At 42.2% G+C, this 17569-nt stretch overlaps 3 protein-coding genes across 4 annotated transcripts; 2 read left to right on the top strand and 1 right to left on the bottom strand.

Moving 5' to 3' along the window:
• Window positions 1–1086: 1086 nt before the first annotated feature.
• On the bottom strand, window positions 1087–6158 carry commd5 (COMM domain containing 5). Its single transcript, XM_069712137.1, has 7 exons — window positions 5939–6158; window positions 5404–5564; window positions 5204–5232; window positions 5061–5111; window positions 4781–4876; window positions 4406–4481; window positions 1087–1352 (listed from the first exon to the last, which is right to left on the bottom strand). Exons 1-7 carry the CDS (start codon window positions 6057–6059, stop codon window positions 1251–1253), a joined length of 636 nt encoding a protein of 211 aa, XP_069568238.1. The 5' UTR covers window positions 6060–6158; the 3' UTR covers window positions 1087–1250.
• Window positions 6159–6183: 25 nt separating this feature from the next.
• Window positions 6184–14533, top strand: fam199x (family with sequence similarity 199, X-linked). The gene is made up of 8 exons (XM_069712136.1): window positions 6184–6296; window positions 7297–7465; window positions 9102–9321; window positions 9567–9725; window positions 9860–10021; window positions 10723–10906; window positions 11079–11182; window positions 12120–14533. Exons 2-8 carry the CDS (start codon window positions 7299–7301, stop codon window positions 12291–12293), a joined length of 1170 nt encoding a protein of 389 aa, XP_069568237.1. The 5' UTR covers window positions 6184–6296; window positions 7297–7298; the 3' UTR covers window positions 12294–14533.
• A 637-nt stretch (window positions 14534–15170) lies between these two features.
• On the top strand, window positions 15171–17221 carry smim19 (small integral membrane protein 19). Of its 2 annotated transcripts, none has more exons than XM_069712179.1 (3): window positions 15171–15441; window positions 16275–16399; window positions 16773–17221. In XM_069712179.1, the coding sequence occupies exons 1-3, from the start codon at window positions 15320–15322 to the stop codon at window positions 16826–16828; spliced, it is 303 nt and encodes a 100-aa protein (XP_069568280.1). In that variant the 5' UTR covers window positions 15171–15319; the 3' UTR covers window positions 16829–17221. The 2 variants fall into 2 exon arrangements, with proteins under 2 accessions (XP_069568280.1, XP_069568279.1); XM_069712178.1 differs by having other exon boundaries at window positions 15177–15453.
• The last annotated feature ends 348 nt before the right edge of the window (window positions 17222–17569 follow it).

Here is a 17569-nt window from a genome sequence, read left to right as displayed (position 1 = left end):
CAGGGTATAATGAAATCACAAGGCACTCTGGAGTGAAACGTGCTACCCAGTAGCTGTGTCTCAGTCTCAGTGCATGGGTTCTCCAACAGGATGACCCGAAACACTCAGCTAAAATCACCCAGGATGACTAAGAACAAAACACTAGACTATTCTGAAATGGCCTTCTATGAGTCCTGATCTGAATCCTATCAAACATTGATGGTAAAAAAATGAAACATGTAGTCTAAAGAAGGCACTTCTCAAACCTGCGATGGCTTGCTCTGGAAAAGTGAACTACTTATGGACCAGTACAGAAATCTCACTGAGAGCTACAGAAGTCTTTTGTTTTCAGTAATTCCCTCTAAATGTTGTGCAATAAATTATTAGAGTAAAGGTCCAATCAATTTTGTCATTTTCATTTGTTTTATTATTTAAAAAAAATTCTGTTAAATCAAATATCAAAAGCAAATTCAGATTCTTATTAAATTTGAAATAAACAATGATGGAGGCTGATTTTACTTTTTTACTAGGACTCATCACCTGGTAACTATGAAGATCTGTGTAAAATTTCACTGGAATCCATAGTTGTTAAGACATTTCACTAAGAGCCAAATGTGTCAACGTGCTGATGGTGCTACAGCAACACCGACCGCATGGCTTAGTGGCAACCCAGCGTGACGTCACCTAATGGTTGACGAATTGCTGTTTTGAAGCTATCAGTCTGGCATTTTGGCCGTCGCCATCTTGTTTTTTTGGAGCCAGAAGTGACCACATGAGAGAGTTGAGGTAGCGGAGGATCGGATTTAGGAATCCAATGACACTATAACTGCCCACCTATATAAAAACATTACTGCAGCCTGCCCCCAAGTGGCATTACACTTTAAAGCACTTTCACATTAAATTTTCAGACCTGGAGACTGCGTCCATTGTTATATACAGTCTATGGTTTAGACTCAGTGCTGTTCAATCTTTTTCCAGCTGAATTTTCACCCAAGTTGACCAACTGTTGGAAAAATTACTCAGAGGCTTGGTTCAAAATCAAACACATCGGACATTTATTCTTGCAAGAAGGAGCAACTACATGCACCCTCATGCACCCAAATGTTTGATGCCACACCATCACAGCATAAGATCATGATGGGCAGGTTATTATTTTCATCTTTTTTTAATATCACATTTGAAATTACTAAATAAAATGTACAAAACTCCAGTTGATCTCAAAAACTAAGCAGAGGTGACGGTTGATTTAAATAACAGTCCTGGATGGTGTTTCAGTCTTGGATCTTGAGGATGCTCCTCTTCTCCAGATCGTTCATCTCTTTGAGAATCAGAGCCACGTTGTAACGGAGCTCCTGGAATTTAGACATTGGCACCTGGACAAGAAAACAACAATTTACTGACAGTGTAACAGCAGTGGTGGAAGAACTATTCAGATCCTTTTATTAAGTAAAAGTACCCATACAGCAATGTATAAATACTGCATTACATGTAAAAGACCTGCATGAAAAATCTTAGACCAGATGTTTTAACAGCAAAATGTAGTTAAAGTATTAAAGTAAAAGTACAGGTTGTACTCTAAAAGCCTGTTGTATCATCCATTGTGGCAAATCCTCATTTAAAAAGTAATTAAAGCTGTCAAATAAATGGGGGATTGAGCCTACCCCAGCAGACTTTGGTTGCCAGTCAATCTCATAGCCAACACATAAAGTCAAGCCATTACTACTCTTATTAACACCTTTGGCCGATTAAGAATCCCAGATTAAGCTAACGCACGTCATTGGATTTTGGGAGGATTTATGAGAACCTGAAGAAAGCCCACACAGGCACAGAGAGAACATACATGCCAACCCAGAACCTTCTTGCTGTGAGGCAACAGTGCTAATCACTGCACCACGGTGCCACCAGAAAGCATAATATCTCCCTCTGAAATGTAGTGGAGCGGAAGAATAAACTAGCATAAAATGGAAACACTTAAAATTGTACTCAAGTACAGTGCTGTCGTAAACGTACTTAGCTATTTCCCACCATTGTGTGCACACACAATAATATTACTGTTAACCACCTGTTTGCTGTGTGTGCATCTGGAATTTATAAATGCAAATGGCAACTGGCAGAGTTCTTGAACATTTTTAATTTCCCTTTAAAGGTTTCTTGAGTTTCTTTCCACATGGTGCGGATGGACGAATAGAAAACCTATGTATTGTAAACTACTACTCAAGCACAGTTATTTTTAACTCCTCTAATTTATGTCCCCCACATCTGTGTGTTAAAGGTTCAAGCTGTGAACCATCTGGAGAAGACACATCTGCTAATTCCAAGAGAGGCGCGAGAAGTGTCTTCAGTTGTATGCAGAGATGATTTCTGAGAAGCACGTATCAGGTGAAGATAAAGTGCATCAATCAATAGGATCTGCACATCGGATGTTGCTGCGACTAATCTTCTAATTCTGCTGTAATCTGATTATGTAACCGCTGCACTAGGTACATTACTGCACATCCATAGTAGGAGTCCTCCCCCTGCTTCTGTCCACATTAGTAGCTTACTGTAAAAACAGTTTTGGCTGAAGTCTGCATTATATCTATTCTGTTATTATGAGGCAGGTATGGAGTATGGCGCCCCCTGCAGAATGAGGTCTCCTATTAAGTTGTTGCTCAACATTTTGCTGCTGAGTTTCTTGCTTTTATTTGCCCAGTCTTTGTATTAAAAAGTAAATTCTAACGATTTTCTATCATTTCTTATTACTACACGTGTTACAATACAAGTTATAAAGATTATTAAAGTAGTATAGTGGCAATGAAGCTGCTATAGTTGCTGGCAGATTAAAACTCCAATTATTTGTGTGATTTGTGTCTCCTCTATTGTAGCTTCATCTAATAAGATTGTGTTGACAGTTTAAAGACTGTAGACAGCCAAAACAGAGATACAGAAATATGTTTTACAATATGTGTAGAATCATGCAGTTTAACAAAGAAACAACACGATCAAATTGTATCACTTGGTCAAGGACAGTTTGTAGGTTATCCTGCAGTTGATTAACTGTTACTTCAATTATTTCACTGTAATCCGATTACATAACAAATGGGACCGACCTACATTAGCCCACTGGCAAACTACCAGGTTCTTTAATCTACAGGCTAAAGATAAACTGGGAACTACAGTGCACAACTAATGCCAGTCATGTGGACAAAAACAATCGGATATCTCTGGGTTTCTGGAAGCCCCAAATAAAAAAGGCTTTGATAATGCAATTGGGAATAAATTTGCATACGTGTGCAAAATCTACAACCCCGTTTCCAAAAAAAGTTGGGACGCTGTGTAAAATGTGAATAAAAACAGAATATGATTTGCAAATCATGTAAACCCATATTCAAATGAAAATAGACCAAAGACAACATATCAAATGTTGAAACTGAGAAATGTTTGTGTTTTATGAAAAATGCTCTTTTTGCATTTAATGGCATCAACACGCCTCAAAAAAGTTTGGACAGGGGCAACAAAAGACTGGAAAAGTTGTAAATTGGTAAAATAAAAAAAACACATCTTACATGGAACATCTTACAATGAATACGGTTAACTGGCAACAGATCAGTAACATTATTGGGTATAAAAAAAAACATCCCAGAGACCACTCTGTGGAAGACTGCATAGGAAAATAGTGCAAAGAATTAAGACATAAACCTAAAATGTAAAATTGCAAAGAATTTGGGGATTTCATCATCTACATTGCTTAAAATTGTTAAAAGATTCAGAGAATCCAGAGAAATCTCAGTGCACAAGGGACAGGGTCGAAAACCAATATTGGATGGCCGTGATCTTCGGGCCTTCAGGCATCACCGCATTAAAAACAGACACAATTCTGTAGTGGAAACGCCAGCATGGGATCAGAAAATCCTACAAACTATTGTCTGTACACACAGTTCATCACTACATCCACAAATGCTGGTTGAAACTCTACCACATAAAGAAAAAAACAGATATAAACAGAAACAATGGCATTTTCTCTGGCGCTGAGGTCCTTTAAGATGGACTGAGGTCAAGTAGAAAACTGTTCTGTGTTCTGACAAATCAAAATTCAGGATTCTTTTTGGAAATAATGGACGCCACGTCAAGAGGAGAGGGACCATCTTTCCAGACCAAGTTTCCAGAGTGTTGTAAAAAGAAGTCATGCAACACAGTGGTAAACATGCTCCTGTCCCAACATCTTTGAAACGTGTTGCTTCCTTCAAATTCAAAATAAGCACATTCCTTTCTTCAAACAATAAAATGTGTCAGTTTCAACATTTGATATGTTGTCTTTGCTTCGGTGTATTTGCATTAAATGTTCACATTCTGTTTTTATTTACATTATACACAAGGTCCTTACTTTTTTGGAAAGAGGGTTGTAAGACAGCATGCACAATCAAAAACAAGTCAGTTGTTTAAGTACCTCAAAACGTTGAAAACTTCCATCTGATAGTTTCATCTGCATAAGAACAGAAGGCTGCAGGGCTCTGGCCAAAGAACTGGGTAGATACAGAAAGACACAGACTTCATTGTTACATGAAGTTTCAAATTACAGTTACTTGAAAAGATGTACTTAAGCATCCTTAAAGACTTTAAAATTACAGTAAAGAAATATTGTTCCAGAAAAGATTTACCAGAAAAACAAGCAGAAAAGTTTTAATGAACTAGATACCTCTATCAGTCACTCACAGTTATTCAAACTATTTCAACATAGTTTGAACATTTTGCAGATGTATGACAAAAGTTATATCCATTAATATGTTCATCGAAATTGCCCTTCATTCCTTCGGTGTCTTACCTTGTAGAGATGGCAACATCCACTCTCCATTTAAATTCCTCTACTGTGGGCAGGTGAGGATCCTTCTGTGAGGCAGCTGCCTCCAGAGCAGCGCGGCTAAAAGATACAGAGAGTGATGGAAGTACAGAAAACTGTTCCAGAAAGCAGCACTGTTCTGAAATACGGATTCTAGACATACAGAAGTGGGTTGAAACATTATCCAGTTTTCCCTGTACTGTAATTGGCTACATGGGACTAAATACACCAACGTGTAAGTTGTCAGGTTGTAAATTTAACATACCGATTCCCAAAAACCACACTTGCGAAGTCTGTGATGAATTCTTCAGGTATCCTGACAACAAAATAAATCAGAAACGAGTCCAGCATTAGTGAACGAAACTGTGTCAGTAATAATGAATAAAACAAACAGTGAGGGGGCCTTACCTCAGTTCTCTTAGGTCTTCTTTAAAGGCCTGAACAGGAACACAAACAAAGTGTTGAGGAATATTCGACCGGAGATTTACATTGTAAAATGTGAATATCGTCATTTAAAAAGGAGCGCAATCAGTAGTTGTTGCCCTGGGTGACCACGCAAAGTCTCTGCTCAGGAGTATAACACTTTCATTGTTTTCACATCGGCTCACCTCCTGTTTAAGTAATGGTGTGGGGATGCGGATGGCCTCAGACAGCACTCTGTGCATCCCAGCTATGATGTGACTGAGCCTCTCCTGTGGGACCACACTGCTCTCCACTATCGACTTCATCACGTCTCTGCAGTCCTTCCCCTCCAGGGCGCTGACCACAGCTGGACAGACAATCATTCACAAGCACATTACACTCACTTTTAACAGCTGGCACTCGTTTCTGTGTCTCAGTGACTGCATCGTGTCACAGCATGCACAGGCAGTGACCCCGGGCAGTTCACCACACTCCTGCAGATTCATTCATTTGGGAGGGTTTGACCTCAAACTCTCACCGATAGTATTAGCTGAGCAGTTCTCAACTTTCAATTTAGTTTGAGGTCGGTTCATACCACGTGTTTAAATAGATAAACATGCTATAAAACAACGGCACAGGTCCATAATTAGAGATATCGGGGATATGTATTTGTTAAGGGTAGATAGATGTTTTGGAGAGACACTGACGACTATATCATCTCGAAGATGATTTAATGTTTACCTTTCAGTGTTTTTCTGAACAACTCTTGATCCACATCCTTCAGCATTTTGGACATTGACTCGATCTCCGGTGGTATCCTGCCGCCCAGAAAACTGGGGTCCTTCGCATGGCTCGAAGACATACCCGGCCGTGCACCAACATGCACTTCAAACAGAAAACAAAATCAGAAATGTACGTACAACCGTCCGTGTTGACTACTTGACACAGTTGTCTGTTTATGACAGCTTCCGCCTTCATGTCACGTGACGCTCGCCTTTCTCCCGGGAGTCTCGCGGTGACGATTTAGCTCGTCGCTAGTAAAGAAAGGATTTGCAAATGGAGGTGGCAGAAGTGGTCGGTCCTTAAACGAGAAGAAAAGGTTGGTGTTTTAACGTTGATAGCTTCTTAATTATAACCTCCCCCGGTTTACGAACCGCTCAGTATTCGTTATCGTGGGGGAAATATTAGTCAGCTGTCGTTTTGTATCTTTGTAAACGCGACGTGGAAATTCGGAGCATTAGCAACCGGCTAACGGTGTTAGCTTGTGTTGTGTTGTTTCGGGCTTCACGTTTGCCTTTTTGTAAACACAATACGGGTTCACGTAAGTTGTAGCTGAGCTAACGTAGCTGGCCTCATCACCCTGAGTGTAAACAGTTAACCGCCTTTAACATCCCTTTCAGATCAAAAGAACACATTACGAGCAAATAGCTTTACTGGCTTTGCTCCTGACGTCACTAATGGGAATTTCGACCCAGAAATGAGAATGAGCTTGATGATCCTTCTCACTCATGTTTTGATCACAGACTTTTCCCTGAGTGTTTCTGTGTGGCATTTTTGTAGTTGCTATTTATATTAAAGTGAAATGAAACAAAACCCTTCAAAAACATTGTGAGACATGTTTACTTATTCCTGTTCCTTGTTCACAAAACATGAACAGAAGTACCTTTGAATTTCTGAACGTGAAGATGTCTTAAGATGAATCACAACTGAGTTAGAAAGATATGTTTATAACCCACAAAACACAGATGTCACATCAGATACATGATTGTGCATATGTTCCTGTTGAACATGTATTTACATATCTTCTCTACCAGCAGCAAAAACAAAACACAAATTTGATCATAAATATAGATGAAAAATATATCTTATTAAACTTGAAACTTTTGAGCATTTCCTTTGCAAGAAAGAAAAGAAACTTGAACAACTTTATTACTAACGCGCTGTTGTTGCATTTTTGTTGACTTGTAATTGGCTAGCTTGATGAAGTTTGTTGACACTGTGACCTTCACCAACAGAAATCTGTCTATCCTGTTAAGTGTTGCGGTTGTAGCTGTGTTAAAAGGTATCCTGTTTTGTTGTTGTGTGTCTCCTTTGTGTAGCCATGTCAGAATCTCTGTACGAGAAGTTTTTGGCCCCGGAGGAGCCTTTCCCTCTCCTCTCCCAACGGGCCAACCTCAGTGATGTGGGAACGCTGGACGTCAGTGACTTTGGCTGTCAGCTGTCATCCTGTCACAGAACAGATCCTCTGCACCGTTTCCACAGTAACAGGCAAGTAGAGAGTGTGTTTGTACATGTGTGTCACCTGTCTTGTGAGGTAAACTGCTAAACATGCCGATGTTCTTGTGCAGTTGCATATTTTATGGATCGGTACTGTGGTAGTTCAGTGGTACTGATGTGTTTCCATCATGATTGTATGTTTTTCACATCCAGATCTACAGCATGTGGCCAATATTAACGCACACTTTTTCCAGCCGCTGATTATAAACTACAGGTTTCCACATATCCCAGAACTCCATCATGCCTCTTGTTATTCGAAAAGACTAGAGTAGGGTAGAGTAAATCTATATCATGCTCCATATTTTCTCATAACAGCTCAGTCACTAAACATCCTCACATACGTTACCACAATAGGTAAAAATGTAACAACAGGGACAGTAGAATCCCTTTTAGGGATGTTGAACCTGCACTCTGATGAAAGTAACTGAACCAGGTCAAAGTCTGTGGAGCAGGAGAGAAGTGTATGATTGTTATTTCCCTCGAAATCCCCAAGACCCAATTTAAAGGGTTCGGACAAGTGAAAGAGAATCAACACGAGTCACAGTGTGTGTAGATTTACAGATTACTGCCTGAAACTGGCACTGAAAATTGCTGCCATCAGAGAAAGTGTACAAATTTAAGATTTTCTTTCTTTGAAGGGTTAGTAAAGTGAGGTCTAAATCTCATCCTCACTGGACTGTGCAGAAGCACATGTGTTTTTTGTATACAGTGAACCCTCGCTATAACGCGGTTCACCTTTCACGGTCTCGCTGCTTCACAGATTTGCATCGTGCATTGTGTTCTGCATTCTGATTGGCTAAACAGTCTCTCCGCTTCTTCTCTACCTGTTTGTCAATAACGTTGCGGTTTAATATGTACACGTACGTAAAACAGCTTGCCAAATTAAAAATAATCGATGGTGGCATGTCGGTTTATAAGAATCTTTTTGCCCAGAAGAAAAAAGAGCGACAACAACTACCGATAACTATGTTCTTCTCTCGAAAAACCACACCTGCACCGCCGGCTTTAGAAGAAAGAACCGCTGCAGAGCGGAGTCAGGATGCAGCGGCTCAGTCAGAAGAGCAGTGAAATACACGAGTCACTATTTGTCCTACTGTACTTTGTATTTGTTTTCATAATCATTTTTCATTTCCTCCCGTTCTAATCCAATGACTCGGGTCGCAGTGGGGCGGTGCCGATCTCAGCAATTTGAAGCCTTCAGTTCGTATTGATGATTCAAATTATTATTTTACAGTACAGTAGTTATTTGTAAAAAAAAACATTTATACAGTACTTTTATTTGTTAAACAAATGCTTGGGCCTGTAAAAAGGTTTTGTTCTTTGGTTTCAATGTATTATGGAGTATTTCATTGTATAATAATTGTAAAAAAAATAAAGGTTACTACTTCACGGATTTCACCTATCACGGTCTCTATTTGGAACGTAACCCCCGCGATAAACGAGGGTTCACTGTATCCCCTATTAAGATGGACTTTGTAATGTGTTTGATAAAGATTCAGTTGTATGAAAGGCATTTACTCTTCTGTATTTTGTGTGCACATTACTTACCCTCTGAAAAAGACATCGTAGCTATTTCCATGAATTACTCCCAACATTTCCTTTGACGGCCACTCTCTGTCCTCCCCAGGTGGAACCTCACTTCCTGTGGGACCAGTGTTGCCAGCTCAGAGTGCAGCGAGGAGCTTTTCTCCTCCGTGTCTGTGGGGGATCAGGACGACTGTTACTCCCTCCTGGATGACCAAGAACTGACATCACTGGATTTGTTTCCTGAGGGCAGCGTTTGCAGCGACGTCTCGTCCTCCATCAGCACATACTGGGACTGGTCTGACAGTGAATTTGAGTGGCAGGTAGATTATTAGCTAGTCTGTTGGCCATTCCCACAGCTGATTTTAATATACTGGAGGTGCTTCATATATACTGTAATATGCTGTTAATTAGTAGAACCTGGTTAAATCTTTTGTTTTAGTGTGGATAGATGTTTTTTTTATTGAATTAAAACTGTTACTGGCAGTAATTTCTAATCAGTCAGCCTTCCTTTGTTGTTGAAACACCTCATTGTTGATGAGATCAACTGCCTTTGTTGTTTTCCCAGTTACCAGGAAGTGACATCGCCAGCGGCAGTGACGTCCTCTCTGACATCATCCCGAGTGTGCCAAGTTCGCCATGTTTGTTTTCCAAGAGGAAGCCGAAGCCCCACCCACATCGCAACCTGGATGAACTGCCCTGGAGCGCCATGACCAACGATGAACAAGTAAACGAAACAAACGCACCTCTTTGTGCTTTTGTCAGGGTGCTCCGAGTTAGCAGCGGTAAAGTTGAAAAGCTCAGTCTGAGACTTCAAAGGGAACGAAAGTCAAATGTCCGTGTGTGTGTTTGGTCCTCCAGGTGGAGTACATCGAGTACCTGAGTCGGAAGGTCAGCACGGAGATGGGCCTGAGAGAGCAGCTGGACATCATCAAGATCATCGATCCCTGCGCTCAGATTTCTCCCACCGACAGCGAGTTCATCATCGAGCTCAACTGTCTCACCGACGAGAAACTCAAACAGGTGAAACACAAAGACAACTCCACCTAGAAACGATGAAGTTCCTTCACACGTGGTTGAACTGGAGCTTTAACGTTTGGTTGATGACTTGATTCATTTTGATGATCGTTTAAGTCTTTTCTCTGAAGCAGGAATTCCCAAATGCAAAGAATTTATCATTTTGTTTTCATGCGTGACAGCAAAGTGACTGTATATCTGAAATCAAAAGAATTTATAGAAGTCGTCCTTTGATATTTTGTATTTTATACATAAAACAGTGAACGAACGGAGGGAATAATCAGCACGTGGCAGGAACATGGGTGAAAATAACTGCTTTAGTTGCAGCACTTGACCAAACTGAGATACAAAAAACACCTCGGAAATGGCAAACCAAGACTTTTTGGTTCCTTTAGAGTTTGTTATCCATTTTATGGCTTAAATGCAGATTAAGCATAGATATAAAGACTTTTTTTTTTTTTCTTTTTTCAAAGCCGCTGTGTGTAAAAGATTCCACGCGTAGCATCAGCTGTTCTACTGATGAAGGAGTTTATGATTCGTTCAAACACCACTGTCACTGTGTGTATCTGTTGAAGCGCCGTGCGGGTTCAAAAGGACACACTTGACCCGACTCGTGTTTTAGCCGTTGGCTTTGTCGCGTGTTGAAGAGCAGTGCTGCACAGAGTTGTGCAGAAGTTCTCTTGTATTGACCTGAGTGACGTCGCCAGGTGCGTAACTACATCAGAGAGCACGGCCCCCGGCAGCGGGCCAGCAGCACCAGAGAGGGCTGGAAGAGGAGCAGCCACAGCAGCGCCAGCACCGGCGGGGTCAGCGGAGCCAGCAGCAGTAACGCCAGCATGGTCAGCTCCGCCAGCTCCTCCACCGGCTCCACGGCCTCCAACTCTGTCGCAGGTGAGACGCTCCCCCGGCTGACCAGAAAGGCCCTCAAATTGTTGAAATAATACAAAAAAAAAATAAAATGTAAAAAAAAAAATGTAAACGTAGGAAGATGGATTTTCAGCTCAGCTTGTGTTATTGCGGGAACTTCCTGTTTGTAACACTCTGGTACGACCGTGTGTTTTAGGTGGAACGGCCTCGGCCTGTAGTGGAAGCAGCGTCGCCAACATAAGCAGAGCTCACAGCGACGGCAACCTCTCCAGCGCTGCTGAACGTATACGAGACTCTAAAGTAAGAAAAACGAACTTGGAGTCGAAGCTGGTTTACCTCAAATGTTTCTTTCGCGCAGAAACGACAGCTATAACGTATTTGACACGCTTCATTTTTCACAAGCTACTCGATCCAAACCTTTTAAGGGGATATGCTTTATTGATTGAGAAATTATTGATATGAGATTTGAAGTGGAAGAACGAGACTCCTGAAACTGACGTGATGCCGTCAGCTACAGAAACGTCTTGTCAGTCTGTTGGAGTGAAACCACTTCCACGTCGATGCTTCTTCTATCTCGGCTACAATTTCTGTCAGAATACAAACTGCAGAGACATGAACCCAAAACCAGAGACTTATTTTTGCTTGTCATCTATAATCATGAAATCCCTGTTAATAGTCTCGATGACTCTTAAACATTGAAAGTGACAAATCCGTGTTGACTAAAATGAGAAGCTGCTCCCTGATTGGTCCGTCTTCAGTAAGTTAAGTGGTTCGACAAATTTGCTGCTCAGGTGTCACAACAGTCAATCGACGAATATTCTTCCGGTGTAATTCTCGCTGACATGCAGTGAAATGTTGGCGGCGTAGAACCCGGCTGCTGACGAGAGGAACCGTGCAGCAACAGGATCGGCCCGAGAGACGCCACGCAGTCGGGTTCTGGAAAGAAAGGATCGGATTGGTTGTATTTGAGCCTGAATCCTGAGGATCAGCTCGGGTCATCACACAGGAAAGAATCCCCGAGAGGACAGGCGTGTTTCGGCAGCCTCACTTCTAACCTTTGATCCTCCTCTCCCACATACGTGTAGTCTCTGCTGGAACCAATCAGTGCTGCTGCTTCTTCTTTTTAGTTGCAGTGCGTAGCTGCAAACTTTTTATTCTTTTTTTTTCCCCCTACGACTTAAATCCTCCCTTTAGCAGCTGCTTATCTCCCCAACCTCCGTGTCCTCTTGTCTTCCAGAAACGTTCGAAGCAGCGTAAGCTCCAGCAGAAAGCTCTCCGCAAGCGGCAGCTCAAAGAGCAGCGTCAGGCCCGGAAGGAGCGACTGAGCGGTCTGTTCCTGAACGAGGAGGTGCTGTCGCTACGGGTGACGGAGGAGGACGATCACGGCGACGACCTGGACATACTGATGTGACACCAGTGAACGAATCAGTGCTCCCTCTACGCCCGCTCCCTCACCGCCCAGCCGCTGCCGTAGAGCTTTAACGACCGCGCTAACCCGCGCCGCCGCATGCATTAGCGCCGAGTCGGCGAACATGCTTAGAATGCATTTTGTAAGATACTGTGCTAGGCAGTAATAGCTTCTAGTAGCCTGTGACATATTGCTTGCTTATACTAATGTAACATGCCAGTGCTTAAATCGCCAGCTGTACTGCTAGTCACAGTGAGAATGCTAAACCCACTGCTAACGCTTTGATAAGACACCGCCCTCGGTGTCGGAGCCAGAGTCCAACGCTCCACCGGCCCGGAAGCTGCCGATCAAACACTACTGATGACGCTTAGTTCAGTTTAACAGGTAAACAGAGGAGCGCTCGTAGATGCTGAAGCAGCGTAAATCCACCGCTACTAATACAAGCACCACTGGCAGAAGGACAGATCGGGCAGGGGACGCGGTTAGGACACATTACGCTGCTCCGGGACGAACAAGTGACGGCGAAGTTTGTCTTTTTCCCACCGCCACTGAGCGGATGCTGTTCTAGCTAATTCAATACCCCCGTCTGCCTACAACTACACCCGTAGTCTGCAGGGAGGCGTCCCCACTGGCCGAACCCCCGTTTAAACTGCTGCGTGTCAGGTGACGTCAGCGAAGAGTAAATTCCTCAGTGTTGTCCGAGTGAAAAGTATCAGCGTCGGCACTTTTAAAGTTCTTCTCTTGGCGTAGATGGAAACTAAAATTCACCAGTGTTCATAAAATGACTTCTTTACAAGTTTTCTTCCAAGAAAAGCCAACACCCCGTCCCCGAATGCTCTTACTGCGGTTTAAAGATGGAACTCGACAGCTCGGCCTCGGCTCAGCGCGTGCGGATCTGCGAACGTGCGAACAGCCTCCGCCTCCTCGAACAAGAAGGTTTTAGGTGTGAAAAGGAAGTGAGCTGGTCTGTCTTTCTATCGCTGAGTGCTGTGGTCCCATTTCACCTTCAAGGCTCAGAGGGAGCACTGAAACACACCGAAACACACTGAAACACACTGAAACACTGCATGTTTAACCGGTCACCCACACCGACTCCTCGTGCGGTCCAGTAACTAACAGCTCGCGTCACGGTTTGCATCCACCTGTTAAACTAGTTAACCCGTGTTGTAAATAAATGAGAAATAACATCCTATTTACTGCTTGCTTTCAAGTTTTCCTTGGTGATAAAGGTTTGTTTTAAACGTTTATTTTTTTTTCCTTTTGTGTGTGTGTGTGTATCTATTATGACAACACAGTGAACTGATTGGTCATCACAGCTTCAATGCTTTCACTTGAACGCTGCAATATTTGGAGTCTTATTTTGATGGTTGTTGGCTCTGACATTTTTGAATTCTGACCTTTTGAAAATTCCTTTTTGATTTTTTTTTTTTTTTTTGTCTGCGAGCTCTCCTACTTGAATGATTTGTTCACTGTGACGTTGGAAGCGTTTGAAGTTTTTTCAGATCCCACCGTACTGTACGGCTGATTTGGTTGTGGCGCTAAACTTGAGCTGGTTTCTTAAGCGTGTGCATCCAAGACGGAGCCATTAACTCAGATTTCAGAGGTGGGCTCAGTTTGCCGTTAAGATGTTTCGCATCAACAATAAAGTGTTGTTTTTTTTAAACTCCACCAAACCTATTTTTTTCTGGAGTTTTAGCGACTTTTCTGTTTTCATATTTGCTAGATTTTGTTTCTTTGTGTTTATTTTCCTGTTGACTTGGTTATGGAAACACTCCCACAGCTCCTCGGCTGTACCGCGATGAACCACTGCGGTTACGGACCCTGCTGTCGTTTTTAATATTTCACGTGAACTGAGCTCCGGCTCTCGTCTATGTCTTGTGTATAAAGTTATTAATTACAGCAATTATGTTAAAAAAACAAAAAACAACAAAAAAACAGCTTTATGTATTCTGTAGCAATGAATTAGTAAAACTCTATTTTGAAAAATGAGATAATTTTGAAGAAAAAAATTAAAACAAGTGTGATGCAACAAAGTTTTTTGTGCAAATGAAGGTACCATGTAACTGCTGAAAATGAATGGTATTAAACATGCTTAAAAAAAAAAAAAGATGATCTGGTGTAAACAGAACTTTTTAATTGAGAAAATCACTACATCTCTTAATATATTACAGCAGACAACAGTTTTATTACATGTATTTGGTCCTAATAAACCACCCTGGGACACCGTGTCCTTTATGTCTTGAGCGCAGGCTACTCACTGCTTCTCACTGTGAACACGACCAATAAACATTCCCTGTTGCATCCCAAAATATATTTGACGTGTGGCTGTTATTTCAACGAGATGAGGACCAGATGACGAGTGAACCAGATGAGTTTGGACTTTTTTTTCCCAGCTTGATTTCACTCCTCACTTCCTAAAGGAAGTCTTGGACAGAAGAGAGGATGTCTTGTCTGTCTTGACCTTCGGTGTCACCGTCACATCCCTCACACCGGCTGCTTCCTCCCTCGGCCCGCAGGCTTCCTCTGCTTGGTACATGGCTCGTTTAGTGATTTAAATAAACGTGCACACAAAATGCCCTTTCAGCTTGTCTACGTCTCGGAGCAACTTCATATTTGTCCTGCTCGTGTACACGAGGCCGTTTGGACTCTTTGGTTCACCGTCTTTCATTCTCTCATTCGGGGATGTGTGCTGTTGAAAATGACCTTCATCATAAATATATACAACACGTTTTAATTGCTTGGTCGGTTTGAGAAGCGTGAACTTTGTAGAGAATCATTTGGACGTTCGTGTTCTCCTGCTGCGGTTCAGGGTTATGAGCCATCAGCCCTGTAGGAGGCAGCAGCACGCGCCGGAGCGAAACGAAAAGACGACGAAGAAGAAGAAGAACGCGGATGTGACGTAATGGTGTTTACAATGCGCAGTTCTGTTGGAGGAAGAAGCACGAGTTCATGAAGCCAACTTAACACATCTTTTCTCATTGTAATTACACATCGACCTGCGGAGTTTGGGCGCAGCGGTCGTGTGTTTGATGGGTGCTCACGGGGTTCTGGGGAACGAGCCGGAGTCCATCGACTACTCGGTGCATGAAGCCTGGAACGAGGCCACCAACGTCTACCTGCTGGTCATCCTGGTCAGCTTCGGCCTGCTCATGTACGCCAGAAAGTAAGACCGGTTTGTGTGCATGGTCCTCCATTAACGGTACCGAGCTTACAAAAGGCTCCGGCGCGTGATCCGGGCGTTTCTTCTTCTTCCTTCCCGTCGTGTCTCAGATTAAAGTCACTCCTTTGGAAAATGAAATATTTACTCGGTAACACGCTCCCGTCTCAGATCCGTGACACTTCATTTGTAAATAATAAACAGTCTATAAATGTAATTCTCCAAATCTTAATTGTTTACAATTGAGTGCGGACTTGGTGCCTCCACGCCCCATCGTGACTCCTATCGGACTAATGGGGGGGGGGGGGAACGTCCAAAATAAACATTCATCATGACATGAACAAATATAGATGGATTAAAACTGGACAGAAACAAAAACTCTTTTTTTAAAAAATGGCCTTTCGTTTTACACGTAAATCACATTTCATGTATATTTTCAGAATAGCGAAGTGTTTCACAAATAGCCTCATAAAAGGCAAGTATAAACAACATTACAACAGGATATCTACAGGTCAGTAGGGAAATGATAGATTACAGTTCTGATATCATTTATATAGTTATATAACATGACTAAAATATTTATTGTGTGGTTGTGGACTGTATTTTCTGTTGGAAGTATGAATACAAATCAGCCCATATTTAATGACAAAATATGTCATTTGCATATTAAAACACAATACGTAAGAAAACGTACAACACAAAAGTGTCCAAAGTAGTGAATCAGCTGCGGAAGTTCCATTGTGGTATTTATCATTATTTAATAAGCAGATCAAACTGCCGAGGGCCTTTGCGATCTTATTATCCCCGTTTGTTCACGTTCAATTTAGAAACAAGAGGAAGATCATGCGGATCTTCGCGCTGCCTCCCGCCGTCGGCAGCAGCCCGGAGCCCAACTTCTACGACAGCCTGCAGAAGGTCCGCCTGCGGCAGCAGCTGGAGATGTACTCTCTGGGTGAGGACCAGCGGGGTTCACGCAGGATGGAAGAGCCCGCTGGATCTGGGATGTGTTGGACAGCAGTGTTTGCATAATGTTTCCCCAAATATAGAGACTTCTTTCAAATTACCAGACTTTTTATTTTTATTTTTTTAGCTTCCCACATCCACATCGGGTTAAAGCTCCGAAGGCAAAACATGCATCTTTCATCTTTTCTTATGTTCCACAAAAGAGGGCTGTAAAAACGGTCACTTTAAACATGTTTACTACACATTATTGTTTGGGTTAAACGTGAGGAGGGTCTTTCGATGTAAATCCTCTTCATCACACTGTGCAAGCAGCAGCGTCTGTCTCACGTTGAGGTGAACCTGTCTTCTGTGTTGTCTTCCAGCCAGGAAGTTTGAGCAGCAGGGTCAGACGGAGAGCGTGCAGCTCTCCATCGAATGAGAGCAGGAGGCCGTTCACCTCCTCCCCCGGCGGAGCAAACACTCCGGCGTCTCCGAGCCTCCTCCTCCGTGCCTGGACTGGAGAGGACTTGGATGTTCTATCCACACCGTGTCTCCTCACTCGCCGTCTGTTGTCCCGTCTTCATCAGTTAATCACCAGACAGGGTTGAATGAATGAATGAATGAATTAAAGTCAGGGGCGCTTTGAGGAGTGAGGCATCGTGCAGGTTTCAGCGTTGATTTCGTTGTTGTTGTCACCGAGGTGTTTTCATCAACAACAACGAAATCTTCCACATCAGCTCCAGATGTTTTTGTTCCATTTATTTGTACTGGTTTGTTAGATATGTTTAGATAGTGGTTGGTCAAATAAAAAAATGTGAAAATAAAAGCACAAGCTTTCGTTTGTCTTTTTTTACATTTTGATGATTAAACTTTGTTTTCACCCTAAATTCCATTCACTTTAGTATTTGTGTAGCACATCTTCAAACAAGAACTAACTGCATAGTTACAACAGTATGAATCAGGTAAAAAGAAGTTTGGTCAAATATATTTAGTAAAATAAACCTTTTAGAAGCTCTTAAACATTATTATTCTGTAATCTAATCAATCCAAAATAATTTGTAGATGAAAGATAGTAAAGTCCGTATCGGGTTGATATTCCTGCCCGACTGGCAGCTTTCTCTGCGTTTGATCAAATGTCAAGGGTTTTATTTCATGTTGAAGAAGTTCTGTAAGAAAAACA

Source organism: Brachyistius frenatus, unplaced genomic scaffold (genome assembly GCF_029030835.1).
Source record: "Brachyistius frenatus isolate BFR_SWC_R1_liver_20210118 unplaced genomic scaffold, ASM2903083v1 Contig_107, whole genome shotgun sequence".
In the NCBI taxonomy this organism is placed as follows: Eukaryota; Metazoa; Chordata; class Actinopteri; family Embiotocidae; genus Brachyistius; species Brachyistius frenatus.
Note: the sequence above shows the minus strand (reverse complement) of the source record. Positions and strands in the feature narration are given on the sequence as shown.